This window comes from Ceratotherium simum, chromosome 8 (assembly GCF_057802395.1).
Source record: "Ceratotherium simum simum isolate JZ-2026a chromosome 8, ASM5780239v1, whole genome shotgun sequence".
Lineage (NCBI taxonomy): Eukaryota > Metazoa > Chordata > Mammalia > Perissodactyla > Rhinocerotidae > Ceratotherium > Ceratotherium simum.
Genome location: NC_141907.1, coordinates 3,780,310 through 3,801,248, shown reverse-complemented (window position 1 = coordinate 3,801,248; position 20,939 = coordinate 3,780,310). Strand labels below are relative to the sequence as shown.

General features: G+C 59.1%; 1 protein-coding gene across 4 annotated transcripts in view; it reads left to right on the top strand.

Moving 5' to 3' along the window:
• SH3TC1 (SH3 domain and tetratricopeptide repeats 1) overlaps positions 1 to 20,939 on the top strand; it is a 56,470-nt gene that overhangs the window by 24,714 nt on the left and 10,817 nt on the right. For all 4 annotated transcript variants that reach the window (XM_087434871.1, XM_087434869.1, XM_087434870.1 and 1 more), the window contains 10 exons: positions 3,272 to 3,346; positions 5,795 to 5,922; positions 7,296 to 7,401; positions 8,235 to 8,381; positions 9,092 to 9,305; positions 10,146 to 10,222; positions 11,120 to 11,315; positions 14,462 to 14,595; positions 15,622 to 15,663; positions 18,281 to 19,945. In XM_087434871.1, coding sequence (XP_087290997.1) covers positions 3,272 to 3,346; positions 5,795 to 5,922; positions 7,296 to 7,401; positions 8,235 to 8,381; positions 9,092 to 9,305; positions 10,146 to 10,222; positions 11,120 to 11,315; positions 14,462 to 14,595; positions 15,622 to 15,663; positions 18,281 to 19,945 — 2,784 coding nt within the window. The remainder of the gene's footprint in view (positions 1 to 3,271; positions 3,347 to 5,794; positions 5,923 to 7,295; positions 7,402 to 8,234; positions 8,382 to 9,091; positions 9,306 to 10,145; positions 10,223 to 11,119; positions 11,316 to 14,461; positions 14,596 to 15,621; positions 15,664 to 18,280; positions 19,946 to 20,939) is intronic.

Sequence of the window (20,939 nt, the reverse complement as noted above, 5' to 3'; positions counted from 1 at the left end):
GACACTGCCTAGCTGTCCACTGGGGCTCTAGGGCTTGGCACACAGTAGATGCTCAATAAGTATTTGAATGATCAACGAATGATTGAAGCATAGGAGAATGGAGACAGAACCTCACACAGGGCCTGACACAGTCCGTGCTTGGCAATTGGAGGTATTTTTATACCTGTTAGTTTGGTCTTTCCGGTGTGAGTGGAGATGGGAAGGGCCAGGGTGGCCCTCGTGGATGCTGACTCACAATGGGAAGTGGTCCTGCAGTCAGACACCTGCCTGGCCTGGAGGGGTGCTTGGAGGAGCTGTGGGGGCCTGGGCTGGGGAGCCCACCCATGGCATAGAATCTGGTGCCTCCAGAGCATGCCAGGACAGGAAAGAAGGAGCTGGGTCCTACTAGACACCCGTGGGCTGGACCAGCCTCCCACGTGGCAGCCCAGCCCAGGGATGGGCTGAGAATTTTAGAGCGGGGGATCGCCGACTTCTCGTGCTGTGGTCCGGATAGGAAGCATTCTGACCGTGTTGCCAGGTGTTTCCTGCCCTAGCTGCCCCACAGCCCAGACTGGCATGGGGATGAATCTGAGAGCCCAGCCGATGGGAGTTAGCGAACTTCTCCTTTCCTAGGAGGCTGGCCCAGCTGCACTGCACCCACCCGGAGCTCCTTCGTCTTTGAGATTTCCTTTGGCAATTTTGGCCTGACAACAAAAGTTACAAGAAATAATACAAATAATTCCCACTTACTGTCACCCAGGTTCCTCGAATGTTAACGTTTTACTACATTTGCTTTCTCTCTGTATTTATAGATAAATATTTTTCTGATCAATTGCAGACGTGATGCCCATTATCCCCAAATACTTGGGCGTGTGTATTTCCTAAAACCAGGACACGCTCTTACAGAACCACGGTGCAACATGCTGCCAACATTACTTTCCTGGTTTAAATTGTACTGTTTTCTGATCTACAGACCTCATTCAGATCTCACCATCTGTCCCAACAACATCCTCTATAGCAAAAGAAAACCCCAGGGCAGGCCTTGCGTTCTGTCGTCATATCTCTGCAGTGCCTTTAATCTGGAGGCTGATATTTTGAAGAATACAGGCCAGGGCCGGCCCCGTGGCTTGGTGGTTAAGTGAGCGCGCTCCGCTGCTGGCGACCCGAGTTCGGATCCCGGGCTCGCACCGGCACGCTGCTTCTCCGGCCATGCTGAGGCCGCGTCCCACATACAGCAACTAGAAGGATGTGCAGCTATGACACACAGCTATCTACTGGGGCTTTGGGGGAAAAAATAAATAAATAAAATCTTTAAAAAAAAAAAAAAAAAGAATACAGGCCAGTTATTCTGTAGAACATCCCTCGGTGTGGGTTCAGCTGATTTTCTTCACCACTACAGTCAGGAGTTCTGGGCAGGAATGCCTCGGAAGTGGGATGTCCCCTCAGTACAACACGCCAGCAGGCCCGTGACGTCGGTTTGTCTCCATCCTGGTGATGTGCATTTTCATCACAGTTTGGCAGTTTTCTCCCCCGTAAAGTCACTGTTCTTCCCTCTGTCGTTAGTAAGTAGCCTGTGGGAAGGTCCTTTGAGACTGTATGAAGATCCTGTTCCTCTTCAAACTTCTAAGGCCTTAGTTTTATCATCCACGCACGGTTCTTGACTGAAATAGTAGTTATTATGATGGTTGCTAATGGTGACTTTCTAATGCTTCATTCTTTCTGCATTTACTAATTGACTTTCTCCTGTAAGGAAGAGCTGGCCCTCTCCCCAATTATTCATTTATCCATTTTAATGTGGGCTTGTAGACCTGTATTTTATTCTCTGGACTGTATCAGCCGCCACCATTATTTACTTTCTTGTTCACATTGCCCCCAATTTGGTCTTTTGACGTATTTCCGTCATTCTGTGAGCATGTCTGCTTTCTGGGACCACAAGATGCTCAGGTCTCGTCTTGCACTCCCCTGCCCCAGCCCTGGGACTGGCCATTCCTCCAAGGAGCCCTGCTTCCGAATTGGAGGATGGTGCTTAAAGCCAAGATCTGGGTGCCGTTCTTTGGATTTGACAGGCATTTCTGAGCCCCCGCTGTGTGTCCGGCTCTGAGGAGGGCCCTGGGGACACAGAGCAAGTAAGTTCTGGACATGGGCTCTGACCACACGGACAACGACACGGCATGGGGCTGGTATACCATAGGTGGTCAACGGACGCTGGTGGGAAGAGAGCAGAAATGAGCACCACTGTGTTGCACAGACCCAGGCCGATGTGGCAGCACTGTGCCCATGGCTCTGAGCTGGACATCCTGGAGGCGATGAAGACCAGCTGCACTGACGTCCAGCACCCTCTGCCCGAACCACAGGCTTTCCCAAGTCAGATCCACCTTGATCCTAAGGCCCCAGTTGGCTCATCCCGTTTTACAGATGAGGAAACTGAGCAGGGCAGAGACGAGGTGCTCTGGCCAAGATGCCAACTGGGAGCTGGCCTCGAGGATGGGGGCTGGGGGAGGGGGACGACCAGCAGAGGACTGAGCTGCCCCTCGATGACCCTGCACTTCAGGTATCTCATTAACCTCACCCAGCTGTGAGCCACACCCTACCAGCCTCACAAGGCCAAGAGGACACATGTCACCCCCACGAGTGACTTGTGCAGCCAGATCAGGACGCAGCTCTGTCTGCCCCAGAGCCCCGAGTTCCTGCTGGGCTGTCACCTCCCCACTGTGGTCAGCAGAATAATGGATCCCGGAGAGGCCCACGTCTCAATCCCCAGAACCTCTGCGTACGCATGTTACCTCCTACAGCAAAAGAGACTTTGCAGATGGGACCAAGTTAGGCATCCTGAGATGCAGGGGTCATCCTGGGGTCAGAATCAGAGACCGAAGATGCTGTGCTGCTGGCTTTGAAGATGGAGGAAGGGCCACGAGCCAAGGAATGCAGGTGGCTCTAGAAGCTGGAAACAGTGAGGAAATGGATTCTGCCCTGGAGCCTCCAGAAGGAACCAGCCCTGCGGACACCTTGACCTCAGCCAGCGAGCCTTCTCCAACTGCAGAACAGCAAGATGAAACACTTGGGCTGTTTTCAGGAGCCACGAAGCTCGGGGTGATTTGTTACTGCACAACGGGCAGCTCGGACACTTCCCTCCTCAAGGGGCTTCTGTGACGCTGGAGGAAGAGAACGTGTGTGAACGTGGTTGTAGGGGTGTGGACACACCTCTTCTCCTCCAGATGTATCCGGGGTCTGGGGCCTGCGTGGCTGAGAGTTGCTGTTTTTACCTTCATCACACAAACCTGCTCTGTTCCAGATGTGGCTCCTCCCCGTGGTGTCTCTCCGCCGGCAGCCGGGACCCCTCCTGGCCGGATAGGAGCGTACCCCACAGGTAGGCAGCCGCGGACACTACGCCGCCACACAGCAGGGTGAAATCTGTCCTGGGGACGTGAATGTGGGATCCTGGGCACCCTCCTTCCCTCCGGCCCCCACTGTCCCGTGGACTTCAGGTTCAGGAATGCCTAACCGAGGGCTTCTCAGAGTGGGGCCCCCAGACTTCCTGCCTGAAGATCACCGTGGGGGGGAGGGGCTTTTAAATGCAGGTGCCCAGGTCCTGCACCCAGGCTCTGACTCAGCCAGTCTGGGTTGGGGCCCAGGACTTGGGGCTGGAAGGCCAGGGTTCCTGCATTTGCAAAGGGCTCCCCTGGACTCTGTGTTTGCCCAGCCCAAGGAGGGGACGTGGCCCTGGAGGCCACCTGCAGAGGAAGGGAGACCCCACGAGTGACGCTCTGGGAAGGGGTCCCAGGTGGACATGCTAAAACTACACCAAAGAGCCCCCTGTATTGTGGGGGACACAGAGGGAGGGAAAGGGACCCCTGGGGGCATCAGGGATTGGCTTCTGGGGAAGGAGTTCCGAGGACGGGCAGGATTTCCACAGATGGTGGATGCAGCCCTGGGCAGTGGGGCAGCACCCGGGCTCCAGAGGCGGTAAGAAGCCCCTTCCCCTGGAGACCCCCCTCCTGACCCCCAGCGTGGGGGGCATGGAGACCCCAGCGTTGTTGGCAGCCCACCTTTTCCTCGACACCACCTGTCCTCCAACTTTCCTCTTGGTGGTCAGCGCTGCCTGTGGTCACCTGGGATGACCAGGACACGTTGAGCAACGTGGCAGATTATTTTGGGTTTGACAACACAACTCCGCCCTCTTACGGGAGGAGGAGGGTCACATCTCAGAACTAGTTGCGAAATGCTGGCCCAGCTTCCTGCTGGGAGAGTGGGCCTGATTCCAGATATCAGAAGTCTCCTTACTGCTCTGCCACTGGCCCTGTACCAGCAGGAGGGCGTGGGGATGTTTGCTGCAGGGTCCCCTAGCTAGAAAGTTCTAAGACAGGTGCAAGGCTTACTCAAAGGTTGTGGGGAACCTCTCTCCCTCCTCTCCCCCTCTCCTTCTCGTCTCCTCCTCTCCCCTCCCTTCTCTATCCCTCCTCCTCCTTCTCTCCGTCCCCTTCCCTCCTTCTCCCCTCTCCTCTTCCTCCGTCTTCCCCTTATCCACTTTCCCCCACTTTAGAGCAGCCCGTGTTCTGAGGATCCCTGTAGCATGGTCCAGAAGGCCTCTCAGGGGGACATGAGTGGGGGTTGGGGGGCGGCATCTGAGCAGAGGTATGAATCACTGGTCAGCCAGCCAGGCCAGGATCTGGTCTGGGAGAGAGTGCTTCGGGTGGAGGATGTGGTGAGTGCAAAGGCCCTGGGGTGAGGTGGGGAGCCTTGATGTCTTAGGGCAGCAGAACAGACTAGAGGGGAGGGGGAGAAGAGGTCGGGGGAGCAGGGCCAGAGGCTCAAGGCTGTGCCAGTGGAAAGGGGGCAAAAATTTGCATTTTATTCTACCTGAGATGGAAACCCCTGCAGCTGTGCTGTCCAATACAGTAGCCACTAGCCACACATGGCGATTTATGTTTAAATTTAACTTAAATAAAATTGAAAATCCAGTTCCTCGCTTGCACTGACCCCATTTCAAGAGCTCAGTGGCCCCACAAGGCTGGTGGCTGCTGTGTGGGACAGTGCAGAGAGAGACCATGTCCATCACTGCAGAAAGTTCCAGTGGCCAGCGCTGCCCGGGAGGGCTGAGAGGTGGGGCATGCGGGAGGTGAGCTCGTTGTAAGGGGACCAGACGACTGTCTGGAGGGAGGGCCAGGGCACGGAAAACTGCCCAGGTGAACCTATGGGGCCAGGCCCTGTGAGGGGTGAACGGGGGACTTCAGCCTGGTTTTGCAGGTAGAGCCAGGGGGTTGGCTGGTGGTCTCATGTGGTGTGATGGAGGGAGGTGTTGGCAGTCTGAGCAGGTCTGGAGATGGGGGCATTTGGGAGATGAGGAAGAAAGGGAGAGGAGCCGGTTTGGGGGTCAGGACTGAGAGTTCTAGAAGGCCTGTGGGTGTCTTCTGGAGAGTGGATGCCCCCGTCTGAAGCTCAGGGCAGCGGGAGAGGTCAGGGCTGAGGTCACGGTGACTGGGGACCGTTTGCTGACTGCTTGCTTGGTGCTGGCCTGTGCTGGGATGTGACAGGAGTCCACTTCCTCTCCTCGCTCTGTGGGATGGAGGTAGCATGGAACTCACCTACAAAGAAAGAAAGTGGGGCTCAGGGGAGAGCAGCAACCTTGTGCAAAATGACACATGACACATGTGTCAAAGGCACATGACATGGGACCTGAACCCAGGCCCCGCTGAGCCCAGTGCCCCAGGGCTCCGGCATTATGTCTGCAGGTGGGGGCTCGCGGGGGAGGGACGGCACCCCCAGAAGTCCTGGCCTGGGCCCGGCAGACTGCCCGACCTCGATCTGCCCCCTCCAGACCTGACCTTGCAGCTGCTGGCCGTGCGGAGGAAGAGCGGGCTGCCAGACTGCGGCCTGCAGCAGGCCCTGCGGGGCCGGCTCCGCCTGCTGGAGAATGACAGCCGGGAGGTGGCCCACGTCCTCGGGGTGAGTCTGGCTCCTCTGGGGGCCCTGGGGAGGTGGGTGGAACTAGCCTGGATGAGTGAAGGTGCAGGGGCTCTGTGCTTGAGAAGGGGGACAGGGGAGGACAGGGGAGGAGAGGGGGGTGGACCTAGGAGGAGGAGGGTCCCTGATGTGCAGGCCTCTAGGGGCCAAGGCTGTGCCCTGACCTCGCCTCTGGGTGGTGCTGTGACTTGTCCCCGTCTGCTCTCCTGGATGCATGGCTCCAGGGACCGCAGATCACACCCCGCAGCCCCAGCCATGGGAGCCACCATGATCCCAATGTCCCCCCATCCCTTTCTCCATGCACCCTCCATCCTGCTAGGACTTGTAAAGTCTCCTTTACGGGGACTAAAAAGGACTGTGTGAGTTGATCTTGTTCTCTGTTTGATTTTGACGGAGCCACACCCCTGCTGGCCTCTGCACAGACAGAGGGTCTGGCAGGAGGATGGCGGAGGAGGGGGCTGGGCCGTGTGGCTTTCCCATGGCAGAGGTCCTGAGCCTTAGGGGCTGTCATCATCTGACCTTGCAGTCACCCTGGCCTGACCTTGGCCAGTGCCCCTTAGCCTCTGTGAACCCAGCTTTCTCAGCCGCATACCGGGTTATGAATTTACCCCTCGGAGCAGATGTGAGGATGTGAGGATGCTGTGAACAGCAGGCATCGAGCTCACAGCACGGCGCCCTGCCGTGGGGCTGCTTTGTATGATGCCAGGCGGAGCACTGTGGGGAAGGGTGCTGGCTCTGTGGCTGAGTCCCAGCTCTGCTGCTTCCTGAGGGTCAGACCTCAGAGCAGAAATGGGGCCTTATTTATTAATGTGTCAAACGGAGGTGACACCCCTTCCCCAACACACACACACTGCCGGAGTTCCAAGTGCTCCCGTGTCAGCTGGTGTTATTTTTATGCCCCGTCACCACCAGGAGTGTTCATGGGATGGATGTCAGGGGAGAGGGGATGCTCGAGTTAGGAGGGAAACCCAAGTCGATGCTACAGGAGGGCCGGGAGGCAAGGTTGAGGTGCTCAGGCCTAAGAGCGCAGCCTGAGCGGGAAGGGCCTGTTGTGGCTGGTGGGTGGGGACTGAGGCAGACCGAGCCGTTGGAGGAGCCACAGACAGCATGGGGCCAGAGCATGGAGACCATAGGAGCTCTGGGAAGGAGCGGGGCTCGGTCCAGGCACTGGGGAGCCACAGCTGGCTTGAGAGCAGCAGAGGAGCAGCCTTGGCTGTAAAGGAACCGGCTCTGTGCTTGCCGCCCCTACCAGGGTCACTTGTGCGACATGTTTCCGTCGTGTGGCTCTATCCTCCTGAGGGTCAGATGCCCCAAAGCCCTGGGACTGTTTCTAATTTCTGTTTCTTCCCCGTAAGGAGTTATCGGCCAGGCTGCTGTCCATCCACAGTGACCAGGATCGGATTGTGGTGACATTTAAGACTTTTGAAGAAATCTGGAAGTTTTCCACCTACCACGCTCTTGGTAAAGTGGCGACCCTCCCAGAACAAGCTATGGGGACTCCCCTTGGAGGACACTTGTCACACTCCAAGTACTTTATGTTACAGATCGGGGCTTCAGAGTAGGCTAGTCCACGACGGCCTGTCCTGCAAAGCTTGAGAACTAGTGTGCTCCCCTGTCTCGGGGAGAAACGAGGTTGTGCAGGCCGGGCTGCGGACCACACGGTCTGTGCTGTGAGCGTGAACTGGGCTGAGTTTCCAAATTCCTTCCAACGCTGCACTACAGACTCTGCTTGAGGAAAGCTGAGCTCGGACCGGCCGAGCGCAGACCGAGACACTGTTATTGCAACCTCGAGCAGAGTGCTTTCTTCCTGAAATATTCCCCATTCCGTCACGAGGCATTTGCAGGGGCAAACTGCATGTCCTGGGGAGTCTTGCCCCACCACCTCCAGTTTGAAGCCTGAGGAAGTAGAAAATAAGAATCACAGCGACAATTTCTTATGCACCTTGAGCAGGGCCTGTGCCAGGCCCCCAGCGTACGTGATCTCCTTGAACGCTCTTGTCTCATCTCATAGATGAGGAGACAGAGGGTCCTAGAGGAAGTAACTTGTCCTCGCCCAACCTTCCCAAGGCCCAGGGAGGTCAAATAAGTTGTCCTCGGTCATAGCTGGTCTATTCACTGCCCGGATGGTCTGGACACCCGCCTGGGCTGTGGACAGTACCATGAGTCCCTAAGGGCGGGGCAAGGTGTCTTCCTGGGCCCGGTGAGTGTGGGGCTCAGCCCACACCTGGCCGTGAGGGCATCCCAGCCCCGCGTCCAGAGCCCACTGGTGACCAGGGCCTGTCTGGCTCCCCCAGGCTTCACACATCACTGCCTGGAAAACCTGCTGGTGGACCAGGCCTTCTGGCTGCTCTCACCCGACGAGGACGAGGAGACGGCCGTCAGCGTCCACGTGGACGAGGAGGCCTTGACGCGGACGCACAAGAGCCTCCTCCTCCAGGAAGGTGAGCGCTGTGCTGTGGTGTGGCCAGCTCCCGCCATGCGGGGTGCCCCGGCTGCGAGCAGCAGGAGGGCTCGAGGGGCTGGCACACACGTGAGCCCGAAGGGGCTTCGGGCAGGGAGGGGAATGTAGGGTGACGCTGACAGTCAAGGCTGGGCCCTGTCACTTGGTTGTAAAGACCCTGGTCAGCCCCCAAAGAAGTAACAGAAAAGAGGCTTTGCTCGCGCCATCCCCACCCCGTGTTCCCCACTTGGTCGTTGTTCTGAGCGCCGCGGTGGCCTCACGACTGGGCTCCGAGTCTGCAGCAAACAGAATACGAAGCTCCTGTCCTGCCCCGGCCACAGGAAGGAAGAGAGGCGGCCAGCTGTAGTCGGACGGCCGGTGGTGGTCCCAGCAGAAAGGGCATTGGGACCACACGTCTGGCCCCTAAGAGCTCAGACGGGGAAACCAAGGCCACGAGAGTCTGAGGCTGAATGAGGCTCCCAGGGCAAGTCTGGGCAGAGCCGGGACCCCAGCCCAGGTCCAGCCTCCCCGTAGGCCTCCAGTGTCTGGGGGCAGCTGGTGTCTGTGGGTGTAGAGCCTGGGGTGGGGGATGTCTGCAGGTGCCACCGTCACATGAGCATCCCGGGTGGGGGGTGGGTGGGTCCTGCCCGGCAGAGCTACAGCTGCCCTGTGTCCAGCCATGCTCAGTGACCACCCTCTGTCGCTTTGAAGGGCCTTTCTTTGTCCTGTGTCCTGACCACCATGTGAGAGCGACAACTGGCCCCCAGGATGCAGGGAGGGGCCCCCAGCCCCCCAGGCGGGCTTCAGGGGGTCCCCAGGGAGAGGCGGCCCCAGCAGTGGGCTCTACGGCCCTCAGTCCTAGCACATCCTCCGAGGAGGTGGCGGCGATGGTGGCGGCTCCGGAACCTCTGATTCCGTTTCATCAGTAGGTACCGACCTGTTTTGTTTCTCTGCTTCCTGCCAGTCCTGTGCACTGCGGGGCCTCTCAGAGGCTCCCCCAACCCTGGTCCACCCGTAGGCCACGGGGCATGGATGGAGCCCCAGACAGACCTGGCCACAGTCCCGTCTGCGGCCTCCCAGGCTGTGGCCGTGGCGTGTCAGTCCGGCTCTCTGGGTCTCCAGGCTGCCACCTGCATGACAGGACACTGACGTCCCCCTGGCAGGGCTGTCCCGGGATAAGAAGGCACAGGAATGTGCGGCATGGAGCTCTTGCTTTGTATTCTGGCTCATTCTGAAAAGCTTTTGAGGGAGCTACATAATGTGTGCCCATAGTAAGGAGGCAGATGGGAATCTGTGCAAATAATAACCAAGGCAGAGAAAGCCTGGGGAAGGTGAGGACAGGTAACATGTCAGCTCCTGTTTGTGTGCTGAATGTAGGGCATAAACTTGGCTTGGAGCTTCCTGGTAGTCAAAGCAAAGAGAGAAACTCTATCTCCTGATGCTCAGTGTCCATGAAATAACAGGCGGTGGCTCAGCTTCTCTCCCTGGGTACTGGAGGGAGGTGCCAAAGGACGCCAGCCTGAGGAAGGGCAGAAGGCACCAGGGCTGGGGGGCATGGGGCTCCGTGGAGCCAGGGCCACACACCTGAGCTTGAAGACTGCACACCTGGGCAAGCGTGTGTGTGTGTGTGTGTGTGTGTGTGTGTGTGTGTGTAGTGGGGGCAGGTGGTGTAATCTGCGTGGGTCCCTGGGGGCTGCTGACTGGTCCAGTTTACACCGAGTTTCAATCTGCCCCAAATCTGAAATCCTCTCTCATCCCACACCAGGTGGGCTCTTAGGGTCCCCTGGGACCCGGTTGATGACTCCATGGATGGGCCTGTGACACCAGACATCCAGCTGATGGGTAAATGTTTCCACTGGCCTTTCTCCCCTGGGAAAGAGGTGGGGGAGGAGGGGCAGGCACCAACATTCTGGAAGCTTCTACACTCACCTTGATTCCTCCCCAACCAGAAGAGGTAGCTAGAATCATCTCCAGTTCATGAGGTGATAACTGAGGCTCAGCGAGGTCCATTGACTGGTCCAAACTCACACAGCACACAGCCAAGCTGGGCCAGGGTCTCTGGTCACCTTGCCTCCAAGGAGCTCCTGAGTATAGCTTCCACAGACCATTCAACAGGCATTTTCTCAGTCACTACTCTCTTTCTGGCACCACACTAAGCACCTCAGAGGACCCTTGGATGGGACTGGCCAGGCTCCGGCTAAATTTGCCACGTGCACTCATGGAGGACTGGGAGGCGTAGCTCTGCTTTTGCAAAGAGCTTGGGCTCCCAGTCCAGTGCTTTTGGCTCTGCCCCAGGCTGGCTAGTGTTGGAATGACCTTGCACCTGTTAAATGGACATGAGGCCCCATGGGAGGAGGGACGGGTGGGACTTATGCTTACAGTTGCATTCACCCTCGTGGGCCCGGACCTGGCCTCGCCTGCGTGGGATGGAGGAAAGACCCCTGGCCTTGGAGGCCAATGGCCCTGGGCCAAGTTAATTAACGCCTCTGGGACTCAGTTTTTCATCCTCAGCATGGGGATAAATTGCCCCCTCTGAGGACCGTGTAGATGTCCAGCCCCTCGTGTCGGTGGCCAAGCGTCATTGCAACCCCGACAGACACTAGATGAATTCCATAGCAGAACAGCGTGTTCCCTAGCTGGGGACACCAACCAGGCGGCTGAGGGCTGCCCACCTGCCCACCACGGCCCCCATCCCGGCCCCCAACCCCCAGGCCCTGACGTGTGGCCTCCTTCCTGCAGCCGTGGGCCTGGCCTCGGCGGTGGCCGACTGCCAGGGCTCGGGGCCCGAAGAGATGACCTTCCGCAGCGGCGACCTCATCGAGATCCTCGGCGCCCAGGTGCCTGGCCTGCCCTGGTGCGTGGGCCGGCACGCGGCCTCGGGCGAGGTCGGGTTTGTGCGGACGAGTCTCATCAGTGTACAGGGCCAAGTGTCTGAGTGAGTGGCTGAGGCCCCCCTTTCCTGAGCCCGCCCCTCTGTCCCGTGGGAACCCTGCCGCCGTTCACCAGATTCCTAGGGGACAGACCTGGACATTGTCCTGGACGGCTGCCCCTGACCCTCCACCTCGTCATCAGTGAGTCTGCTCCCACCGCCCTCCCCAGGGCTGGGCCTAGCCCAGGCTGCCATCCCCTTGTCCCCAAGGCCAACTTCAGCTTCCCATCTGGACCCTCCCATCCTTCCTCCGAGCGCTGCCAGGGGTTGTTCTCAGAAACACAGAGCTGTCCGTGTGCACCAGAGTCCCGTGTCTGCTATGACAGAGCGCCCCAGACTGGGGCTTCAAACAACAGACATTGATTCTCTCACAGCCTGGAGGCCAGAGTTCAAATCAAGGTGTCAACAGGGCCGAGCTCCCTCCGGGGCTCTCGGGGAGAGTCCTTCCTTCTCTCTTCAGCTTCTGGGGGCTCCAGACGTTGCTGGGTTTGAGGCCGCATCACCCCAGCCTCTGCCTCCGTCTTCACGTGGCCTCCTCCCTGTGTCTGTGTGTCCCTCCTCTTCCTGTGAGGATATCAGTCATTGGGCGTAAGGCCCACTGTACTCCAGTATGACTTCATATTAACTTAACTAACTACGTCTGCAAAGACCCTTTTTCAAATAAGGTTACCTTCTGAGGTTCCAAGTTGTCATGAATTTGGGGGGACACTCTTCAACCCAGTACACCATGCCACTCCCCTTCATAGAGTCCTTCAAATCTTCTGGGCCTGGCCTTCAAGGCCCCCATGGCTCAGGCCCTGGTGACTCCCGATTTTAAGGGCCACCACTCGCCATCAGCTCACCCTGAGTCCAGCTGTGCAAGTTGGCTCACCCCTTCTGGAATGACTCTGGGTTAACGTGCACCCCCTACATAAGATGTCCTTCATCCCTCCCATTTTCCTGGGGGCTCTCACTGGCCCCCAAGTCCCATCTCCAAGGGCTCACCCCCGGGGACGCTCTTCCCGGCCCTGCTCCTTTCCCCGTGTGAGTCCCCACGCCCCGCTGATGATGTGCCTGCCCCATCTCCATCCAGGAATTCTGAGCGAGGGCTGTCTGGTCACTTCCGTGTCCCCACGGCCCAGCCCTGGGCAGCAGCAGGGGGCCTTGGAAGAGAGGGCATCGAGCACAGCTATGTTCTTGACCTTTCATTATTAAGGCCTCAGTCAAGGAGCCCCAGAATGTTGGTGTGTAGAAAAGACCCTTTCCCGGGCCAGCACCAGACCCCAGAACTCACCTCCTGCGAATGTCCACAAATGTCCCTCCAGCCCTGACGCCCGGTCTCATTCTCGTCTGGCACTGCGACAGACCAACGCTTCCCAGACCAAATCTCAGAGGCCGCTTTGGCATCACGACGCGTCCACCGGTCGTTTTGCTCCCTCATTTAGGCGTCTCTCTGCAGTGCCTCTTGCAACTGTTCACCAGAAGCAGGTTGAAGCTGGCTGGGTCCGGATATTAAGAGGGGCAGATAGCGCAGGTTTCCCAAAGTGTGTCCCCTCCCAGCCTCCACCACAAACCATGGTGCTCACGTGGTGGGGAAGTGTGCTCCACGTGCCCCGGCTGGTGGTCTGCAGGGACTCCCAGCACCAGGAAGGCACCCAGAAGTCGGAAACGTTTCTTTTTCATGTTGAAATGTGTTTCCCACACTTACTTGAGCTCCAGAATCCTTTTCTCACAAACCCTATTAGCTGGTGTTCTGTGGAACACTCTTTGGGGATCCTTGGTCTAGACAATTTCCCCCATCTCCAGGGAGATCACAACTTCTCGACAGACGGCCAGGGTGCATGTGAGGTAAACATGTCCTGAACTTACCAAGGGTCTGAGCTGGAATTGCTGTGGGTGAGCTAGTCTGTTCCCCACCCTTAACCCAGAAGGGTGACAGGGCCGGGTACCAGTGGTCCTGATTACAGCTAGAGAAGCCCCAACAACTTCCCTCATTCACTCAACAAATGTTTCCTGAACATCTTTCCTATCTTAGACCTTGGGTTTTGATCTTTTGTTTAATGAACAACCTAGAGCTATTCTTTTTTCTTTTTAACTGTATTTTGACATAATTTCAGACATAGGGAAAAGTTGCAAGACAAGCACAGAGTTCCTGTATACCCTTCACCCAGACTGCCCACGTGTCAACACGTTGTGACATTTGCTTTCTCCTTTTTTCTCTTTTACGTCTATACTTTTTCTAAACCCTTTGAGAGTAAGTTGCAAACACGATGCCCTTTTGCCCCTAAACAACGCACTATGTGTTTCCTCCAACCAGAGCATCCACTTACACAACCCCAGCACATGTGTCAAAATCAGGAAAGTAACGTTAATGCTGTTACCTGCAGACCTTACTCAGATTTTGCCAGTGTCCCAGTAAGCCCTCTACAGCCAAAGAAAAGTCCAGACCACGTTACCAGTTGTCCTGTGTCTTCAGTCTCGTCTCCTTAACCTGAAATAGTTCCTCAGTCTCTGTGTTTTCCGACTCTGACATTTTGAAGAATACAAGCCTGTTGTTCTGTCAAATGTCGAATCCCACCAGCTGCTCTGAGGTTGTCTTTGACTTCTCAAAATAGCTCCCTCTAGGTTCCAAAGACATTTCAAAGTTCTCTATTATGCTGGTCTTAGTCCTGTAAGCAGAAATTGCCTCCCCGCTCCCCCTCTCCTTCCCTCCCTCTGCCCCTTCCTGTTTTCCTCTCCCCGGCTTTACTGAGCACACGGGTGCCCTGTGTTCATGTCGGGCGCTGTGGGAAGCACCGGCAGAGGATGAATGAGGAGCCCCTCACAGTGTGGAGGGATCGATTCTGCCTGCAGCTGTCACCGCCGGCCTCACAGGGAAAGGGACATTTGAGGTGGGGCTTTGGAGCCTGCCCAGGAGCTCATCCTCCCAGGCTGCTGTAACCCGCTGTGCCTGTCGCAGCCTTTCCTGCTCCCAGGCGTCTGCCTCTGGCCAGACAAGGCACCCCTGAGGGCAGGATCTAGTTTGTTTTTATTCGTTATGTCGGTGTTTTCACTGCTGGCACAGAGTAGGTGCGCAGGGACCATCTGTCAAATGAGGGAGTGGAGATGTGTCTGACTGTGAAATGTTTACTTTGGAAACATGCCATCTTAAATAAAGCACTTTCTTTTTCCAGGTTGGAAAATGCGATCTTTCTTAGTGAGGAGGAGAGGTCGTTCTTCAGCAACGAAGACCACTTTTCTGAGGAGGAGGCCAGGCAGCTACTGAGGAGGACGTCCAGCACCGACGTCTGCTCGGTGTACAGCCTGGGTAGGTGTGGGCGGGGCTGTGGGCGGGGCTGCCGGGGGGCCGGAGGACCTGCAGCAGATCGCACCTGCAGCCGGTTATTCAGGCCAGTGTTCTGGGGCAGAGTCCTGGGGGGGGACGAAGGGTGTGAAGCTAGACTGCTTTCCCGTGGGGTTGACCCCGCGGGTATTCCATTGGCCCTGTGAAGCCGCTGCCTCACCCTGCCTCGTCCACGCCGGGTCTGTAAGATTTCGCCGTCTGCTCAGTGGAGCGTGGACTAGTTAAGGCTTCCGTCCACCCTTCACACCAGTGCCCCCTTCCCTTGGGGGATGCTCTGCTTCCTCCGTCAGTAGACAGTAGTGAGTGCCGGCCGCTGGGCAAGTAAAGCTCCTCCCACAGGTGCTGTCGCTGCCTTCGGGCCGGAGGGGCTGCAGACAGGCCAGACACAGGGAGAGGAGCAGGCAAGGGGCCAGGGAGGCGCAGATAAGTGGCGCTGAGGCTCCCTGCTGTCTGAGGATGGGGACTTAGCAAAGGCTTTTCCCCGTGGCCTCCGGGCGCCAGCCTATGACCCTCTGCTCCGCTAGGGCGGGGGAGAGCATGTGGGCCTGGTTCTGTGTCCACCAACACTGGTGGGGCCCTGCTCGGACCTGACCCTCTGCCCGCTGTGACAGCCTGTGTAAGAGTGACCTTTCTCCCCATCAAGGATAAGGAGCCGGGGCCCCCGGGGTCTGCCTGGGTTGCTTGGCCACAGGGGGCCAGGGCTGGACCCCAGGGCTGCCACCTCCTAAAGATAATGCTGTTCCCTTTTCACCTCAACACCCCTGAACTTGGGACAGGATCTCTCTGAGGGCCGCAGTGCAAAGCACTCAGCAGGGAGCGTGTCACTGTTCCCAGAGGGGTGGCAGCAGAAGCTGACCTTCTCGTGGGAGTGGGGAGGGTAGGGGCAGACTCTGGAAGACCCGACTTCCCGGCCCTCCACCGGTGGGCCCGCCGACATGGCGACAGAGGGCGCTGGCTGGAGGGTGATGCTTCTCCTCTCTCCTTTTTCAGACCGATTGGAAGAAGCTGAGTTTGAGCAGCCAGAAGAAGACGGTAAGTTCTTCCCGCACGGCCCGCGGCTCCTCTGGTCACGGGGCTGGGCCTTATGGGAGGACGCTGGGCAGAGGCTTCACTCTTCTGTGGGGAGGGTGGGGAGTAGGGAGTCCGCCCTGGAGGGGAGGTTGGGTGAGGGGAGATGAAGCTCCCCTCCCCTGGGGCCGTGGGTCTCCAGCAAATGTGCCAGCCCTCCTGCACTGTCTCCCTAAGGTAGAGTGTCCCCTCCATTGCCTGAGCCCATGCCTAGCCCTCTTGCACTGTCCCCAGCTGGGGTGGGGCATCCCTTCCATTGCCCGAGCCCATGCCTGGCCCCCTTGCACTGTCCACAGCTAGGGTAGAGCGTCCGCTCAATTGCCTGAGCCCATGCTGGCCCTCCTGCACTGTCCCCAGCTAGGGTAGAGTGTCCCCTCTATTGCCCAAGCCCATGCTGGCCCTCCTGCACTGTCCCCAGCTAGGGTAGAGAGTCCCCTCTATTGCCCGAGCCCATGCTGGCCCTCCTGCACTGTCCCCAGCTAGGGTAGAGTGTCCCCTCTATTGCCCGAGCCCATGCTGGCCCTCCTGCACTGTCCCCGGCTAGGGTAGAGTGTCCCCTCTATTGCCCAAGCCCATGCTGGCCCTCCTGCACTGTCCCCAGCTAGGGTAGAGTGTCCCCTCTATTGCCCGAGCCCATGCTGGCCCTCCTGCCCTGTCCCCAGCTAGGGTAGAGTGTCCCCTCTATTGCCCGAGCCCATGCTGGCCCTCCTGCACTGTCCCCAGCTAGGGTAGAGTGTCCCCTCTATTGCCCGAGCCCATGCTGGCCCTCCTGCACTGTCCCCAGCTAGGGTAGAGTGTCCCCTCTATTGCCCGAGCCCATGCTGGCCCTCCTGCCCTGTCCCCGGCTAGGGTAGAGTGTCCCCTCCATTGCCTGAGCCCATGCTGGCCCTCCTGCACTGTCCCCAGCTAGGGTAGAGTGTCCCCTCTATTGCCCGAGCCCATGCTGGCCCTTCTGCACTGTCCCCAGCTAGGGTAGAGTGTCCCCTCTATTGCCCGAGCCCATGCTGGCCCTCCTGCCCTGTCCCCGGCTAGGGTAGAGCATCCCCTCCATTGCCTGAGCCCATGCTTGGCCCTGGGTTCATTTCACACAACCTAAAGCAGCTGAAATTTCGCCCCATGCTCAGCTTTGGAGAGGTGAGGGTGCTGGGGGGGCTGCTGAATTTGGAGCCTTACGTTGGAGAAGCCCTCAAGGATGTGCTCCTTCCCCTGGGGGGCTGGTTCTGGGAGACCCCCTCCTTCTGCCTTCACTCCTCTTCTGCCTTCCCCCTGCAGAGGATCTGCATCGGGGAGATCCTGGGGACGAGAATGCCCGGGGACCCTTTGGGATTCCCTGGGAATGGGATCTCTAAGCACAAACACGGAGGGGCCACTTTGGGAGGTGGGTGAGGAGGCTGAGAGAGGAAGCCTGGAACCCGCCTCGGGGCCCACAGGGCTGTTCAGGGCCCTTCCTCCTCCCCGACCCTCTGCTAAGTGGGGACGGGGAAGGACGCTGCAGGCTTGCCCCCCGGAGAATTTCACATCCTGCCCAGTTCCTGGAGCACAGGCCCCTCCAGGGTCAGGAGGCCAGTGTAAGAGCTGGAGCCCGGCCTGGAGGAGACGTCTTCTCAGCTGGTCTGACGTAGGTCACGTCGGACCTTCGCTGCTAAACCATGTTTAATTTTTTAATTCCCAGCCTTTACAGACTAATGGAGACAGCTCTGCACATGTTTACATGTGAGCTCGAAACAGGAGAAACTCCAGACTCTGCTTCTTTCCTTCCAAACAAACTCCTTTTAGGCTCATGCTTTTCCAGAAGGAAATGTAGCTTGTTTGCTCCTCGATGCTGGACGTGCCTTTGGGACGGACTCCATCCAAAGCCAACAGTCGGGGAGCAGGCCATCATGGACAGCACGGGTGCCCCCAGACTCTCCAGCACTGTTTTTTTGAGACTTTTGTAACCGCAGGCCTCAGATTCTCAAACCAGCCAAGATGAGGGTGGAGACCGGGGGTCTGGGAGCCATTCCCAGTCTTTCCTGTTGGGAATGGTCCCCAGGCCAGAGCTAGGTGGATGGACACAGCATCACGTTCCTCTGCCGTGGCTGGTTTGATCAATTCTGTGGGGGGCTTTTGAGCTCAGGCTGATCAATAGCTCTGACTGGCTGTTGATGGTGTCGTGGGATTCCCGCACCTGGCTGGAGAGCCCCGGGTGCTGTCCCAGTCAGACGAGGCGGTGGTAGCAGCGAATGTAGACACGTCCCATTAGCAGGCTTTGCTTCTTTCTGAAGGGAAAGGCAGCCCAGAGTGATCACTGAGCTGTGACACGTAAGGTCTCCTGGAACTGTGCCTTCCAAAGGGGAAGAAGAAGAAGAGGGGGGTGTTTGTTTAGCTGGCCAGACTGATCTGTATTCTCCCTGTAACCAGAGTGACCAAGTTCCCACGTGCCAAGCATGGCGCTTGGCATTCCATGTAAACCTCAGATGCTCAGGGCAGCCAGTAGGGGAGGTGACATCTGCACAGTGCTCGGGGAGGGACGTCCCCGCCCCTGGCTGAGCCTGGACTCACGTCAGACTCTAATCCATCTGGGGGTTTTGGTGACTTGCAGAAATGCCTCTGCCTTGCCTGAACCCAGAGCCACGTGAGACCCTGCAGAAGGTGAAGAATGTTTTAGAACAATGCAAGTCCTGCCAGGGCTGCCCCAAGGAGCCAGAGTCCTGGGGTCTCCACACGGCATCCTGTGGTAGGAGCTCGCCGGACACTGAGGAGCCCTCTTTCCACCTGGACGCCGGGGAGGACTGGGCCGACATGGAGGCCCTGGGCTCGCTGCTGCTGTTCCTGGACGCACCTGAGCACAAGGCCTGCTTCCGTGGCCTGTATGACCTCTCCCTGCCGGGGCTGAGCAGCATGTTCTGCGGCTGCACCGACGAGGAGGTGCTGGCTGGGCTCCTGGCGCAGGCCCGGGGGGCAGCCAAGAAGGCTGGCCTCTCCATGGCCCTCGCCAGGCTCTGCTTCCTCCTGGGGCGGCTGTGCGTGCGGAAGGTCAAGCTGTCCCAGGCCCGGGTGTACTTCGAGGAAGCCCTGGGGGCCCTGGGGGGCCGCTTCGGCGACCTCTTCCTGGTGGTGGCCGTGTACGCCAACCTGGCCACCGTCCACCTAAAGCAGAAGAACAGGGAGAAGTGCGCACAGCTGGTGCCCAAAGCTTCGGCCCTGCTCCTGGGGACGCCCAGCCCCGTCTGCAGCACCGAGGCGGAGGCCGAGCTCCTGAGACACGCTCTGCGCAGGGCCATCCGCTGCCAGAGCCCGCAGGCCGAGGCCCGGGCCTGCTTCCTGCTGGCCAGGCATCACGCCCGCCTCAAGCAGCCCGAGGAGGCCCTGCCCTTCCTGGAGAGGCTGCTGCTTTTGCACGAGGCCTTGGGGTCCCCGGACGCCTCGTGGCCCGTGGACTGCTACCTGCTCCTGGCGGACGTCTACAGCCGGAAGTGCCTGCCACGCCTGGCGCTGAGCTGCGTCAAGGTGGCCTCGCTGCGAGCTCGGGGCTCGCTGGGCAGCTGGCTCAGGAGCGTGGACCTGGTCCTGCGGAACACCCCCCAACACCCCCGCCTCCCCTCCCAGATCGCCCACTACCTCCGGCGGGCGCTGGCCTCCCGGGCCTCGGGCCCGGGGCGGGTGCTGCGCGGCCCGCTCTGTGCCAGCCTGGCCCAGCTGCACAGCCACCACGGGCAGCACGTCAGGGCCATCTCCCTCATGACGCAGGCGGCAGAAGCCGACGCTGAGACCGGCGGCTGCCTGGTCGTGGACCGCCTGGTGGCCCTCGCCTGGTTGCACGTGCTTCAGGGGCAGAGCTCGGTGGCCCTGGACATCCTGGAGTCTGTCCTGGACGCGGCAGTGGCCAGCGAGGACCAGCAGGGCGTGATCACCAACATGGCGGCCATCGCCCTAAAGAGGACGGGCAGGACCCGGCAGGCGGCCGAGGGCTACTACCGGGCCCTGCGCGCGGCCCGGGCCCTGGGCCAGCTGCGGAACCAGGCAGTGGTCCTGGCCAACCTCGGGGCTCTGTGCCTGCGCGCTGGCGCCCGGGGGCTGGCCCAGCACTACCTCCTAGAGGCCGTGAAGCTCTTCTCGCAGCTGCCCTGCGGGGAGTGTGGCCGGGACTTCAGCCGGGTGCTCCTGCGGCTCGGCCACCTGTGCACCCTCGGGGCCCTCGCCCGCCAGGGCAAGTGCTACTATGAGTGGGCCTTTCTGGTTGCCATGGAGACGGACCACCTGGAGAGTAAGTGTCACGCCTAGTTCCGGCCCTGCACCTCCCGGCTCTATGCCCGGGCGCACGGGCTTCCTGGAAGGAAACCATGTTTTCTTTCCGTCTTTGCTCAGAGACACCTGGGGTTTGCGATTCAGAGGCGAGCAGTTGTTTTCCACCGTGGAGAATGCTGAGTAATGGAAACCAGCAGATGTTTGCAGGCACCACTGAGGGTGCTCCCACGCGGGGCCAGACGTAACCGGGGCAACCAACTAGTCCCGCTTTGCCTGGGATGTCCTGATCTGTGCACAGAAAGTCTCACAGGCAAACAGGCAGTGGGTCGCCCTGGACGTCGCCCAGGCCAGCTGGGGGCAGCTGAGCCGAGAGGGGCCTCGTGGGCCCTGGCCACTGGTCACTTTAGCTGCCACCTCCGTGGCATCTCCCCACATTCCTGCACACCAGACACTCCAGGCTGCACGGAGGGTGCCGGGGTGGGTGGTTCCCCGGGGCCGCAGAGCAGTGAGCTCCATTCACAGCAGCCTGTTGTGCGGGTACGCCAGGCTCTGGGCGGGGCTCCACCCACAAACGGAACCCAACTGGTCCTCGCTGGGGGCTGGCAGCCAAGGGTGGGAAACAGATGCCCAGGTCACAGGAGCCACAAAAGGAGGTGCTCAGCGTGATGACAGGCGGCTCCTGGCCCCAACTTATGGGTCAGGGAGGTCTGTTTAGTCTGGGACCTGAGGTTTGAGGAGGGTTTAGCTGTGCATGGGGTGAAGGTGCAGCCCGTGCAAAGGCCCTGGGATGAGTGAGCTGGGTCACACACGGAGGTGCTAAGTTTGGAGTAGGTGGGTCAGGTGGTGGGTGGTGAGAATTTCAGCTGTGGGGGTAGGCGAGGGCCAGGGAACCCAGGTTGTGGGTTGCCATTTTTCCGAGGGCGTTGGGGAGCCGTTGAGGGATGGAGAACGCTCACTGAGGCTGGAAGTGGACCCTCTAGACCTCCAGGAAGAGCAAGAGCCAGGTCCCCAGG